Source organism: Nerophis lumbriciformis, linkage group LG33 (genome assembly GCF_033978685.3).
Source record: "Nerophis lumbriciformis linkage group LG33, RoL_Nlum_v2.1, whole genome shotgun sequence".
Classification (NCBI taxonomy): Eukaryota; Metazoa; Chordata; class Actinopteri; order Syngnathiformes; family Syngnathidae; genus Nerophis; species Nerophis lumbriciformis.
In genome coordinates this window covers 22770001-22785805 of record NC_084580.2, presented here as the reverse complement: position 1 = coordinate 22785805, position 15805 = coordinate 22770001, and the positions used below count along the sequence as shown (strand labels likewise).

Sequence of the window (15805 nt, the reverse complement as noted above, 5' to 3'; positions counted from 1 at the left end):
AAACTTGTTTTCTGAAATTGATATTGTTTTGGGGATGTTAAAAAGAAAAGAAAAAACATAACATTTTTTAAAAACACAATAATGGGAGTTTTTGTTTTATCCACAAATGTAAGTTTGTAAAAACAAAACCATTCTTCCACAAACAATTCAGTTATGTCCTCTCACTTTTATACTGCATAAAGGTCTGGAGACATACATATAAACCAATCACAACACAATCATCATATTACAAAAAGAGAGTAATAAAACAAATAATTCATAAAGTCACACATTTTAAAATTGTATATAAGACTGGTTCAGATGATATATAAAGTAAATAATATGCTTCCTGAAGTGGTCCAGAAGATGTTTCAGATGCGAATCAGTACATATGTATATCATATAAAGGTGCTAATCTATGGGATCATAAACAATTACATATAAAACTATGTAACACTTCAATATTTCAAACACCTATAAAACACTATTATGGACAAGTCTTAAATTGTCTGATTAATATATATACACATAAAATGTTTATTGTATGTAAAATATGTTGTGTACTGTTTACACTCACCTTTTCAGTCAAATTGTTCTGTTAAAATTTGAATAAAAGTACACAATGTTGCATATTAATGCATGAACTAGACTGGAAAAAGCACTAATATAAAATATCTTATCTATAAATGTAGAAGCATATTAAAAAGATTGTTACACAAACAACAATGTCACACATGTTATATGTGCTGATGTTGTTAGAAAGTCCAAATTAAAGTCTTGACAGTTTATTTCAAATCCTGCAGTTTCATTTGCTGCTGCTGTTCTCACCAGCACACTTGTGTTTCTTACACTGGTACTTAGAAGACAATCCTTCACCACACACACTGCAACTACACACTTTCTCTCCTGTGTGTTTTATCATGTGTGCTACAAGGTATGATTGGTTACAAAAACTTCTGTTGCAGATAGAACAGGAATGTGTTTTTTCGCCAGTGTGTGTTCTCTTGTGTGTTTTCATATTGACACTATTTGAAAAACTCTTACCACAGACTGAACAGGAAAAAGGGTTTTCGCCAGTGTGCGTTCTCATGTGTACTTTCAAATGTTCCTTCCTTGAAAAAGATAAGCCACAGATTGAACAAGAAAACGGTTTTTCACCAGTGTGTGTTCTCATGTGTACTTTCAATTTGCCACTTTCTACAAAACCTTTACCACAGATTGAACAGGGAAAAGGTTTTTCACCAGTGTGTGTTCTCATGTGTTTTTTCAAAGTGTCATTTTGTACAAAACCTTTACCACAGACTGAACAGGAAAAAGGTTTTTCACCAGTGTGTCTTCTCATGTGTACTTTCAAAGTGCCACTTTCTACAAAACCTTTACCACAGATTGAACAGATAAAAGGTTTTTCACCAGTGTGTGTTCTCATGTGTGCTTTCAAATTGCCACTTTCTACAAAGCCTTTACTACAGATTGAACAAGAAAAAGGTTTTTCACCAGTGTGTGTTCTCATGTGTATTTTCAAAGTGTCATTTTGTGCAAAACCTTTACCACAGATTGAACAGGAAAAGGGTTTTTCACCAGTGTGTCTTCTCATGTGTACTTTCAAATTGCCACTTTCAACAAAACCTTTACCACAGATTGAACAGGAAAAGGGTTTTTCACCAGTGTGTGTTCTCATGTGTACTTTCAAATTGCCACTTTCTACAAAACCTTTACTACAGATTGAACAGATAAAAGATTTTTCTCTAGTGTGTATTGTTCTGTGTTTTTTCAAATATAAACTGTGTGCAAAACCTTGACCACAAATTGAACAGATAAAAGGTTTTTCACCAGTGTGTGTTCTCATGTGTATTTTCAAATTGCCACTTTCTGCAAAACCTTTACTACAGATTGAACAGATAAAAGATTTTGCTCTAGTGTGTCTTGTTCTGTGTTTTTTCAAATATAAACTGTGTGCAAAACCTTGACCACAGATTGAACAGATAAAAGGTTTTTCACCAGTGTGTATTCTCTTGTGTGCTTTCAAATACTGACTGTGTACAAAAGCTTTACCACATATTGAACAGGGAAAAGGCTTTTCTCCAGTGTGTGTTCTCATGTGTGTTTTCAGACGACAATGGTATATAAAGGTTTTGTCACAGTGAGAACATTTGAAGTGAGTGTTGTCAGTGTGACATGTCTTATCATCTTTAGAGTCTTCATCATCAGTGTCAGGAGAGTGTGACGTTGTGTCCTCACTATCTGATAGTGGAGCTAAGAGCTTGTCTGCTTGTGATCCTCCACAGTGGTCTCCATCAGCTTCTGTTGTCATGTGTTGTGTTGAGCTGCTGCTCTTCTCCTCACTTTCACCTTTGACCTCATCATCTTCACTCTTCACAGGGACACCAGTCACTGGGAACTCCACCAGTCCTACAAGATGATCTCCCTCCTGACTGATGCTGTGTTCCTCCTCTTCCTCTTTAATGTGGGGTGTCAGTGAGTCTTCCTCTTCCTTTTTACAGGGCAGGGTCTGTGTCAAAGAGGAAAAGGAGACACCAGAGGGTCTGTGGCGCCTGGTCTTCCTCTTTGATGGATCCTCCTTCACCATCCTGAAGCTACACTCCTGTTTTTCAGGCAGAAGTTGTTCTTCACAGACGTCTGCAGGACACAAAATGACAAACATGCTTGAGAAATGTCCAGACTTGATCAGTCACATGAGGCATTCAGTAAGTTCACATGTACTTAAAATAACAAGTTATTATATGAATTGGCCTGAAAATAAACACACTGCTCTTTATAACATTTAAGATGGCGGCGCGCACAATTGCAGCGGCTCATGGATCTCCTCTTCAGTGCTATTCTTTATGGTTTTCCTACTTCTTTCTTACCTGTGCTTTCACTATCGGTTCTGTGTATACTCAGTACACCTGCTAGACACTTTTGGATATCGGCATCCAATACCAGATAGCGGTCTCCGGAGACTTTCACTACACGCACGACATCCCAGAAGACATAGCGAGATCGCCGGGCTCTCCGTGGATTGTTATCGGGTCTGGGGGGCGGCGCAGTCGGAGAAGGGAGAGGAAGCAGAAACGGGGCTGGAGGGCCGGTGTTATGCTACGGCTAAAGAAACAACCACACAAGCCACCTCTACTGAGCCTCTTTCTCTGCCATGCCAGATCCCTGGTGCATAAAACGAACGACCTGGAATTAAAACTTGCTGGAAATCGCTATGTTCGTGACTGCTGTGTTTTGGCCATCACTGAAATGTGGCTTCACCCGAGGATCCCCGATGCTAGCCTGAAGCTAGCAGGCCGCACTTTGCTCCGCTGGGACAGAACTGTGAACTCTGGTAAGAGCGGAGGAGGGGGCCTCTGTGTTTACGTGCATGACAACTGGTGTAACAACGGGACAATCGTAGACCAACACTGTTCTCTAATGATCGTCACGGCTGTTTACATCCGACCTGACGCCAACGTGGACACAGCGCTCTCTATCCTGCTGAACACCGTAAACCAACAACAGCGGGTCCACCCGGATGGTTTCACATTATTGCAGGGGACTTTAATAAGGCCAACTTAAAGACTGTACTGCCAAAGTTTTACCAACATGTAAAGTGTTCTACGAGGAAAGAGAACACTCTGGAACATGTTTACACCAATATCAGGAACGCATACAGAACCACACCTCTCCCCCATCTCGGCCAGTCAGACCATCTTTCCCTCCTGCTCTCTCCAGCCTACTCCCCTCTCAGACGCAGAGTCAGACCCACCATAAAGACAGTTACAACCTGGCCTGAAAATGCTGTGTCAGACCTACAGGACTGTTTCAGCCGAACACATTGGGACTTACACAGGAACTGTACTGGACTATATCAAGTTCTGCATTGGGAATGTGACTGTCGATAAAATCATCCAGGTTTTCTCTAACCGGAAACCCTGGATGACCAGCCAGGTCCGCTCACTCCTCAGGGCCCACGACGCTGCTTTTAGGTCAGGTGACAGAGCTCTGAACAGGGCTGCTCGAGCTGGCCTGACGAAAGGAATCAAAAAAGTTAAGGCGGACCACAGGATGAGTATAGAGTCCCACCTGTCTAGCAACAACTCACGAAAGGTGTGGCGGGGCATACACCACATCACCAAATTCAGAGGCTGTGATGTATCAACAACAGACCTGAGTGCGCTGCTAGCAGAGGAGCTAAATAGCTTCTTTGCTCGCTTCGAGACACCACAGCAGCACTCATCTGTTCCAGTCCTGCCCCCATCCCTACCAGGCTCCTCCACCACACCACTGACTGTACAAGAGCATGATGTCAGAGGGGCGCTCCTGGCAGTGAAGCCCAGGAAAGCTGCTGGCCCAGACGGAGTTCCTGGCAGGGTGCTCAGAGCGTGCGCCCAACAGCTCACCTCCACCTTTATCAGGATCGTCAATCTCTCCCTGGCCCAGGCAGTCTTCCCGTCCTGCCTGAAATCACCTATAATAATCCCGGTGCCGAAGAAGTCTCTTGGTTGGCCCTCAACCCGGTAATCATGAAGTGCTTCGAGAGGCTGCTTATACAGCACATTAAGGACTATCTCCCCCAATATTTCGACCCCTACCAGTTTGCATATCAGGCGAACAGATCCACTGAGTATGCAATCACTGTGGCTCTCCACCACATGGAGCAACAGCAGAGCTACGTCCAGATGCTCTTTTACAGTTCTGCCTTTAATACAATAATATCGGACATCCTTATTACAAAACTGGACACTGTCGCCCCCCCCTCACTTGTGCCTAGATTAAAGACTTTCTCTCCAACCGGCCCCAGAACTCGGCCCCCACCTCTTCTCCAACCGCACGTTGAATACCGGCTCCTCACAGGGCTGTGTGCTGAGCCCTCTTCTGTACTGCCTCTACACCTACGACTGCAGTTCGACCCACAACAACAACCTCATAGTTGTTAAAATAATTATGTGTAAAGTTATCACATAACTTTAGTATGCTTAAAGTCTGTTACTATAGTTATTAGCTATTGTGCTCAAGTTAGATTTCTCTATCTGTGCTATCTGTGAGATTTATGTATCTGCGCAAAGCTGGCAATCCAAAAGATTGCCAGCCGTCTTTATCAGTGTTGTGTCCAGACTCGGCCTGCTGACTGCCAAGGCCGAACACCGCCGTGACGCAGACAGAGCAAAGACAAGGCGATATCACCTACGTAAACTAATTTTCTTTTATTCTATAATCATATATTGTGTCTAACTGGAGTTGTTGAGATTACCCCCTTCCCTCATCGACAGCTTCAGTGACGTAACAGGGTCCTTCCAAATAAATAGAGGAAGCACGCGGGTTGGACGTTTAGAATATAGTTTGGATCTGTAACTAGAATACAGCCCAAAACACGTTTCTCCTCATATGAGCCAAATTGAACTCTGTCTCTGCATGATTCCTTGCTTCTTGTCTGATTAATAGATGTCATCAGTGTTTGAACCTGACATAGTGAAGTTCGCGGACCACTCTACAAACATCTCAAAGGGGGACGAGGCAGCCTACAGAGAGGAGGTCCGGAAGTTGTCAGACTGGTGCTCAGAAAACAACCTTGCTCTGAACACCAAGAAAACAAAGGAGATTGTCGTCGACTTCAGGAAACACAGCACTGACCTCGCCCCCCTCTAGATATAGGGTGAGTGTGTGGAGAGGGTGCACACCTTCCGGTCTCTTGGTGTCCTTATCTCTGACAACATCTCCTGGTCAGAGAACACTACTGCTATCACTAAGAAGGCTCAGCAGCGGCTGCACTTCCTGAGGGTCCTCAAGAAGTACAACCTGGACTCCAACCTGCTGCTGACCTTCTACCTCTAATCCATTGAGAGCCTGCTGACTCCAACCTGGTGCTGACCTTCTACCTCTCATCAATTGAGAGCCTGCTGACATACTGCATCACAGCATGGTACGGCAGCTGCACCACTGCAGACAGGGAGAGGCTCCAGAGAGTGGTAAAGGCAGCACAGCGGATCATCGGCTGCCATCTCCCATCCCTCATAGACATTTACACCACCCGCTGCCTCAGCAGAGCTACCAACATTATCCTGGACAGCTCCCACCCTGGCTTTGACCTGTTTGACCTGCTGCTCTCAGGAAGGAGCTACAGGGTCATCAGGTCTTAGACAAACAGACTCAAGAACATTTTTTCCCCAAATCCATAACCACTGTGAACTCTCATAGGCACTGATTTTATAGTTTAGCAGCTCTCTGTGTGCATTTTTTACTCTCCACCCACAATCTGAATGCTTCTGTATATATGTATGTAGTATAATATTTAAACAACACATTCTGAACATTCGTTCTCAGGACTGGACTGTGCACCTTACCTCCTTTTGCACAAATATTATTTTTCTCTCCTTCCTATGTTTTGCATAATTGTAGACTGTCACACTGATACTAGAGTTGTTTTTAATCTCATTGTACCTGTGAATAATGATAATAAAAGTCATTTTATTCTATTCTATTCACAGGAAAAGAAGACCACTTTTTACAAGAGGTGGGCAATATGGCCTAAAATCTATATTGCGATAAATTCCCTTCCACCTGAGTGCAGCTGGGATAGGCTCCAGCGCCCCCTGTGATTTTAATGTCAGTTACTAATGTATAAACTTGGAGAAAAGATTAGGTCGTTTACAGTGTAAATCTGTATTCTGTATTGTTGTCTCTGCTATGGCTCCATCTTGTGGTTGAATTCGCTAACTGCGAGTGCTGTGGGTTGAAAGTGTATTTATTTTTGCTTCGTGCCTTGAACCTCAAGTATGGTTTCTTTGTTTATCTTGTCAAGCAACGTTTGTAAGTGTAACCGGGTATGTCCACTGAATGTGGAACGGCGGCGACAGACTCGTCCCGTTTTTTGTTTTCAAGTCAATGTGTCAGTTTCCACCGCCTGACTTCTATATTTAGTGGTCGACAAAACAAGGTGGTTCAATTTAGCTGAAATCTGCTTGTGTGGGACTGGAAGTCATGCAAAAACACAAAATAAATTATCAAGTTTACTTTTAAAGTAGAATATTCTGTTTAAGGTGGATGGTATTCTACACTTTGAAAAGTCCTAATGGACATGAAGTCAACTTGTCAAAAGGTTTTCAGACCTAATTTCACCTCCTTGACACAAATGGACGAAAACATGTAGATTCTAAAAGGCCCAAAATTAAATAATCATATAACAGGCATATCCTGGCCAGCTATATGGAGGCCTGTACTTCAGCATTGTATTAAAATGACTAGTTCCATCTACAACATGAAAGTGAGTGTCACCAACACTACTGCACACAGGAAAACGTGTGGTGGAGAATTGCAAGTAGCCGAAACAAAGATTGTGAATGACTGACAAGAGGCTCACTTTGTTCATATAAGTCTACTGTCAAATAAACATGCTCATGTGCTGAGAGCAATGCACAGAGTGAGACCTGTTAGTCCAATTTAAAATCCAGAGACCAAGAAGGAAACACACGGACATAGCAATGTATTGATGACGGCAATAATTAAGTTATTACCGTATTTTCCGCACTATAAGGCGCACCTAAAAACCACAAAGTTTCTCAAAAGCTGACAGTGCGCCTTATAACCCGGTGCGCTTTATATATGGATTAATATTACGATTCATTTTCATAAAGTTTCGATCTCGCAACTTCGGAAAACAGCCGCCATCTTTTTTCCCGGTAGAACAGGAAGCGCTTCTTCTTCTACGCAAGCAACCGCCAAGGTAAGCACCCGCCCCCATAGAACAGGAAGCGCTTCTTCTTCTACTGTAAGCTACCACCCGCCCCCGGAAGAAAAAGAAGCGCGCGGATATTTCGTTTCATTTCCTTTGTGTGTTTACATCTGTAAAGACCAGACTACAAAATGCACGTACGGTGAATATTCGCACCACAGGGAATGAGAAGTCGTCCTTCACTGTGGTTCTAGCTTGCCATGCTAATGGCCAGAAACTTCCTCCCATGGTGATATTCAAAAGGAAGACCTTGCCAAAAGAGACCTTTCCAGCCGGCGTCATCATAAAAGCTAACTCGAAGGGATGGATGGATGAAGAAAAGATGAGCGAGTGGTTAAGGGAAGTTTACGCGAAGAGGCCGGGTGGCTTTTTTCACACAGCTCCGTCCATGTTGATATACGACTCTATGCGCGCCCACATCACAGATGGTGTCAAAAAACAAGTGAAGCACACAAATACAACACTCGCCGTCATTCCGGGTGGATTAACCAAAGAACTCCAACCGCTGGATATTGGTGTCAACAGGGCATTCAAATCACGACTGCGAACGGCGTGGGAACAATGGATGACCGAAGGCGAACACACCTTCACTAAAACAGGCAGACAGCGCCGGACGACATACGCCAACATTTGCCAGTGGATCGTAAATGCCTGGGCAGATATTTCGGTCACAACTGTGGTCCGAGCTTTCCGGAAGGCAGGATTCACAGAACTACTGGACAACAACAGCGACACTGACTCCGATGACTTCGACGAGACGGAACCGGCCATTTTGGATCCCACGCTTGCGCAACTTTTCAATTCGGACACCGAAGACGAAGAATTCGAAGGATTTACGAATGAAGAATAACTTCAGAAAGTGAGCGCTATGTTTATTTTGTGTGTTGTGACATTAACGTTCGAGCAACATTATGTTGCTATTGCTCTACACCATTTTGAATTTTACTATGTTTGTGATTGCACATTTGCGTACATTTTGGGACAGAGTTGTTAGAACGCTGGTTTTCAATATATTATTAAAGTTTGACTGAACTATCTGACTGTTTTTTTGACATTCCCTTTAGCGCAGCGTAGGCGCGGCTTATAATCCGGGGCGGCTTATTGGTGGACAAAGTTATGAAATATGCAATTCATTGAAGGTGCGGCTAATAATCCGGTGCGCCTTATAGTGCGGAAAATACGGTAGGTTTATTTTCATTTACCGTATTTGTCGGACTATAAGGCACACTTAAAATCCTTTCATTTTTTCAAAAATCGACAGTGCGCCATAAAACCCGGTGCGCCTAATGAACGGAATAATTTTGGTTGTGCTTACCGACCTCAAAGCAATTTTATTTGGTACATGGTGTAATGATAAGTGTGACCAGTAGATGGTAGTCACACATAAAAGATATGTGTAGACTGCGATATGACGCCAGTAAACAACACCAAAACTTTAAATGTTCCATTGAAAATAAAGAACATTACACACGGCACTCAAAAATCTGTCAAAATGTTTTAGTACGACTTTGAAGCCGCACCACTTGATGGATTGTTGGCCAATTACGGCTACCGTAGTCAGAGATACAAGTATTACTATGGTGTGTGTATAAGGACCGCAAAATGGCACCCATTAGCAGACATTATCTGGTGTTTTGTTTCACAATATTAGCAAAACCAACATTTCTTACCTTCTGGTACCTGCTGATGTGTATTTGGGAATTATTGAGACATTTCTAGGATGTATTTACGATTTTTACGAGATATTGATAGCATTTAATACATTCTGAGGCTGGCGTGGCATGTTTGGTAGAGTGGCCGTGCCAGCAACTCGACGGTTCCAGGTTCGATCGTAGTCACTGCCGTTGTGTCCTTGGGAAAGGTACTTTACCCACGTGCTCCCAGTGCCACCCACACTGGTTTAAATGTAACTTAGAGAATGGGTTTCATTATGTAAAGCGCTCTGAGTCACTAGAGAAAAGCGCTAAATAAATATACTTCACTACACTTAAAAGGAAATTGCACTTTTTTTTATTTATTTTGCCTATCAAGAACACATATTTTTCTTTTTTATGCATTCTAAATAGTAAATAAATGTGATCAAAATCTGTTTACAATAAAGGCTATTAGAGTCGCACTATTCTGCCGACAAAGAACTTAAAAACATCCAAACACCTCCATTAAGGTTTTATGTACATGCAGTAGGTATATATGTCATTTAGTAACAGGTACATTTTTAAAAAGATGTAATATTTACATATTTTTGCTCATAAGCGCATTAATTTCAAAAACGTATCACGACGTTTGCTTTTTTTTTTTTAACATCACTGAATATTAATTACACACTGCAGACTTCATGAGAGTCAATAATAATAATAAAACATTTACTGTACAAGGTCTGCTGTCACTATGACGGAGACTGATAGAATCTAGTTAAATTCCCGTTTGGATAAAGAATGACTCATAATCATCGCACGGAAAAGGGGGGTAAAGCAAAGCGTCTTTTTGTGTCTAAATTGGCTGTCAAAGGGTACCAACTTGTCAGAGTACGTCCTCATCCTTCTACTATCCAGGTGAGAGGCACGATTCATGATCTGAAATAATCTCTCACCAGCACCGAGGTGAGGAAGGAGCTCAACAGCCGGTGATGTCAACATAGACACACAAGCTATAAATAGTTTGTCTGCGTTAGCACTTATAATAACAACATCACTAATACTTGCTTGCTATTCAAGCCACAAAATGCAAATGGCGTATTGTTAGCGCTTTTTGGATGGTTATAGAGGACCTCCCATTGGCTTCATTGCAAGTGGACTTTTATTTATATTTATGAGTTAGAATGTTTTTTTAAAGATATACATATCCATCGTCATGTCTTTTATAATGATTGTGAACGATAGAAAAAATTCCCCAAAAAAGTGCAGTTCCCCTCTAAATTCCAGTGATTCGATTTAAGACTAAGTCTATGAGCATGAAGTGATGAAGCCTACTTGGATGAGAGGACAAACGTCTTCTAAGACAAAGTGAACAGTCCAATTGTGATGGATTGAATGCCCTGAGAATAAAATGATATGTGCTTACTTGGACTGTGATGAAGCTGTGAGGACTCAGGTGGTTTGTCTTCATGCTCTTCAGTCTTCACAGAGACAACAGTCAGTGGAAACTTGGTGAGATCAGCCTCCTCCTGCCCGAGAAGACACTCTTCCTCCTGAGTGATCCACACTTCCTCCTCTTCCTCTTTAATGTGGGGCGGCTGTGGATCCTCCTCTTCCTCTTTAATGTGGGGGGGCTTTGGATCCTCCTCTTCCTCTTTAATGTGGCGGGGATGCTGGATGTCTGTTGGGTAAATAAGTAAATAAGATAAAGAGAGAATAGAAATAGTTTTGGACTGACACTGTTAACACAATGACATTATTTGTGTTATTTCCTATGTTGTGTTAAAAGCGTGTAGCAAAACAACCATTAAATACGCAGGAAATACCTCCTCTTGTCCCAGTCACTAAAAGTAATTCAAAACTGGTACAGTGAGTATAAAAAAAGACTTGGAAATTTGATGGGGGGCAATTTGAAAAGTTTTTATAAGTACGAGGCAGCATTGATTGAGGCATTCTTAACTTTACATTCACTGATGTAAAGTGTTTATATATTTTATTCTGTACACGGTCTATGACACCTAAACTTTATCTCTAAACGTATCCATGATATTGTAAAGACCGAGTCATTACCACAACTTCAATATCATGGAAATTTAAAAAAATCCAAAATCACTTAAAAAAACATTCATGGTAGTGCTGGGGGATATATCGATATACTCGATATATCGCGGGTTTGTCTCTGTGCGATATAGAAAATGACTATATTGTGATATTCGAGTATACGTTCTCACGCAGTTTCTTTTAGCTGCGGGCATTACACTACAGGCTCTTCTCACTCTTTCTAGTCTTTGTTTCTCACAGAGACTTAAACAAGCGCACCTTCTTACATACGTCACATACCTATACGCCCTCGCGGAGCGGAGAGGTAGCAGCATGGGTAACGTTAGCTGTGGTGCGAGTGGTAAAACAAGAGAAAGAAGGTGCGAAACTGGTAACAAATGAAGGAATAATTAATTCCCAAGAAAAACAGCACGGGGTCTATCGTCTGGCGGTGGTTTGGCTTCAAGTGGGATTATGTCGAACAGACAACCGTAATTTGTCAAGTGTGGGGCAAAAGCGTAGCTGTGTAATGCTACAAAAAGTAGCATTAATGCTAATATGCAGCATCATTTGAAAAGTCACCTGCTAGAGAATGAAGAGTGCTTACTCCGCATGTCAACATCTCCGTTCGGTGCCACACCAACAAAATGCCAAGGCAACCATTTCCATATCAGCACCATATGAATAAAATAGTTCACGACATAGATAGAATAGAATACAAATTACTTTATTGACATAAGGAGATAACGTCCGCCGGAACCTACCACATAGCGAAGGACGTACACTATTTGATTTCCTATTATGCAACTCATTTTTATTTGACACTTATTGACATATCTTGTGTGACATCATGCACAAAAGTGCACTTTTTGTTTTAAAGGGGAACATTATCACAATTTCAGCAGGGTTAAAACCATTAAAAATCAGTTCCCAGTGGCTTATTTTATTTTTCGAAGTTTTTTTCAAAATTTTACCCATCACGCAATATCCCTAAAAAAAGCTTCAAAGTGCCTGATTTTAACCATCGTTATAAACACCCGTCCATTTTCCTGTGACGTCACATAGTGATGCCAATACAAACAAACATGGCGGATAGAACAGCAAGGTATAGCGACATTAGCTCGGATTCAGACTCGGATTTCAGCGGCTTAAGCGATTCAACAGATTACGCATGTATTGAAACGGATGGTTGTAGTGTGGAGGCAGGTAGCGAAAACTAAATTGAAGAAGAAACTGAAGCTATTGAGCCATATCGGTTTGAACCGTATGCAAGCGAAAACGACGAAAACGACACGACAGCCAGCGACACGGGAGAAAGCGAGGACGAATTTGGCCATCACCTTCTAACCAACGATTGGTATGTGTTTGTTTGGCATTAAAGGAAACTAACAACTATGAACTAGGTTTACAGCATATGAAATACATTTGGCAACAACATGCACTTTGAGAGTGCAGACAGCCCATTTCAGGCGCGCTAAGAACATTTATTTTTCCACGATTTCAGCACTCAGGTTAACCATACCTAAATAGACACAAAATACTGCATTACACAAGACTACCCGAATGTACTCGAATTATTTTTAGCCTTTATTTAACCAGGTAAAATCCCATTGAGATCAAAGATCTCTTTTCCAAGGGAGACCTGGCCAAGAGGGCAGCAGCAAGGTTACATTAAAAACAGTAAACAAATACATAAAACATCACATTTACAACATTAAAACTTGCTCACATGACACATGTGCATACAGACAAGGTAGACTGCAGTCCTTTCACAGAAGCTTTAAACTCATTCAGCGTAACTAGGGTTTGAAGTTTAATGTTCGATTGTAGGTTATTCCAAGCCTTCGGTGCTGAAAACCTAAATGCTTTCTTGCCCAGTTCAGTTCTTACTTTGGGGACAACAAATTGCAGAACATCCATTGAACGAAGATTGTGACTTCCTTGTTTCTTTGTTAAAAGACAAGACGGATAAGATGGAGTGATACCCAGAATGGTTTTGTAGATGACAACATACCAATGATTGAGGCGAATGATTGAAAAAAATAAATGTTTTTAAGCTAAATTATTGGTAAACACAGTTTATGTATAATAATTTACGTAAAACCGCGAGTTATGAATAAAGTTTTCATCAATTAATATATTCTGTAGACATACCCTCATCCGCTCTCTTTTCCTGAAAGCTGATCCGTCCAGTTTTGGAGTTGATGTCAGCATCTGCTTTGAGTGTCGCAGGATATCCACACATTCTTGCCATCTCTGTCGTAGCATAGCTTTCGTCGGTAAAGTGTGCGGAACAAACGACTGACCATTTCGTCGGCTTTCCCCACAGCCTCGTATTTTGAACAAATTTCGTCCAATTTCTTGCCACTTTCGCATCTTTGGGCCACTGGTGCAACTTGAATCCGTCCCTGTTCGTGTTGTTACACCCTCCGACAACACACCGACGAAAGTGAGAAAATGGCGGATTGCTTCCCGATGTGACGTCACAACGCTCCGAGAGCGAATAATAGAAAGGCGTTTAATTCGCCAAAATTCACCCATTTAGAGTTCGGAAATCGGTTAAAAAAATATATGGTCTTTTTTCTGCAACATCAAGGTATATATTGACGCTTACATAGGTCTGGTGATAATGTTCCCCTTCAAACAATTGTAGTGGTGTTCTGTACAGAAAGTGCACTTTAATTTAGTCTTGTTTTGATATGTCATCTTAGTGACATCATGCACAAAAGTGCACTAATAACTTGTTTTAAAATGTCTCTGACAATTTTGCACTTTCTGTTTTGAAATGACATGAATGTTTGTGCCACTGCTTAATAACTCCATCCATTTTCTACCGCTTATTCCCTTTGGGGTCGCGGGGGGCGCTGGAGCCTATCTCAGCTACAATCGGGCGGAAGGCGGAGTACACCCTAGACAAGTCGCCACCTCATCGCAGGGCCAACACAGATAGACAGACAACATTCACACTCACATCCACACACTAGGGCCAATTTAGTGTAGCCAATCAACCTATAACTGTTTAATAAATACACTTTTGGTCAATTGACTTAGTTGTGATTTCCCTCTCTGCATGAAAGTTTAAAAGTAGCATATATTAATGCAGTATGAAGAAGAATGTTTTAATGTAGACACATAGAATCATCATACTGCTGTGATTATATGCATCAAGTGTTCATTCAAGGCTAAGGCAAAATATCCAGATATATATGGTGTATCGAGACATGGCCTAAAAATATCCAGATATTAATAAAAGGCCATATCGCCCAGCCCTAATTCATGCTATGTTTTTGTCATCATGCAGAATACTTTTATGTGGTCATTTTGTTGGCTGGGCCAAAAGGAACTTTTACCAAAACATGTTTTACTATGTGGTGTTTTATGGAGTATCTCCATCAACAATTCCTCTTTAGGAATTGGAGACCATCTACGACACGCTGAAGGAAAGTCAGTCACATTTAGGCTCTTTTAACAAATCAAGTGTTGACTACTTTGGTTATTGAAAATAAATGTTTACTTTCACTTATTGTTGCATGTAAGTCAGAATCAGGAAGCAGTGAAAGCAGTGAAACTATTAGATTTGATTTGTCCGTTGTGTCCTTGAGCAAGACACTTCACCCTTGCTCCTGATGGGCCTGGTTAGCGCTGTGCATGTCAGCTCCCGCCATCAGTGTGTGAATGAATGTGTGTGTGTGTGAATGGGTGAATGTGGAAAATAGTGTCAAAGCGCTTTGAGTTCTTTAAAAAAAGGTAGAAACGCGCTATACAAGTACAACCCATTTACCATTTGATTACAGTATAAAATGTATTTGGTGAGTGTGTGAGTTTTGTGTAAACATGTTGATACAGGTTTACATCTTTTTGGGGACTGGAACACAGATATGTCCTGAAAGGATGCACCCATTTTTAAAACCTTCACTAAGCTGTGCCACCAACATTGCCTCACTTAGCTCATTAAGCAAACTACCAGGGTGAGTGAGTCCTTTTAAACCATCATAGACCTCGTTGTTACTTCTGACCAGTCTAAGATCACCACAAGTGGAACTACTGTATGCGGCTTAAGTGATCATTCCATCATTTTCTATACCCGTAAAGAACATAGAACCGAGGCTGACAGCCACAAAACAAGCGATGGTAGAATCCTCAAGACCTAGACTAGCAAGGCTTTCAATGACAAACTGGAAAATTAAGACTCACTCCTGGTACTTGCAAGTACACAGGTCTTTGGGTCAATTCCTAACCTCGGAAAAGTAAATAACCCTCACAGTCAAAGTGGGTGACAATATTATAACAAACAAAAATGAGATTACTTAACTTGGCTGCATCCTACACATTAATCTCTCTGTTGAAAAAATTACTACTAAGGTAGTCAAAGAATCAACCGACAAATTCCGTTCTTACTAGTGTTGTCCTGATACCAACATTTTGGTACTTTTCTAAA

At 41.4% G+C, this 15805-nt stretch overlaps 1 protein-coding gene across 1 annotated transcript in view; it reads right to left on the bottom strand.

The window, feature by feature from the left end:
- The window catches only part of LOC133575721 (uncharacterized), a 29057-nt gene continuing 13252 nt past the window's right edge, over window positions 1–15805 (bottom strand). Inside the window, exons 4-6 of the mRNA XM_072912131.1 lie at window positions 15452–15542; window positions 10754–11008; window positions 1–2616 (exon numbers count right to left, since the gene is read on the bottom strand). Coding sequence (XP_072768232.1) covers window positions 785–2616; window positions 10754–11008; window positions 15452–15542 — 2178 coding nt within the window. The 3' untranslated portion in view covers window positions 1–784. The remainder of the gene's footprint in view (window positions 2617–10753; window positions 11009–15451; window positions 15543–15805) is intronic.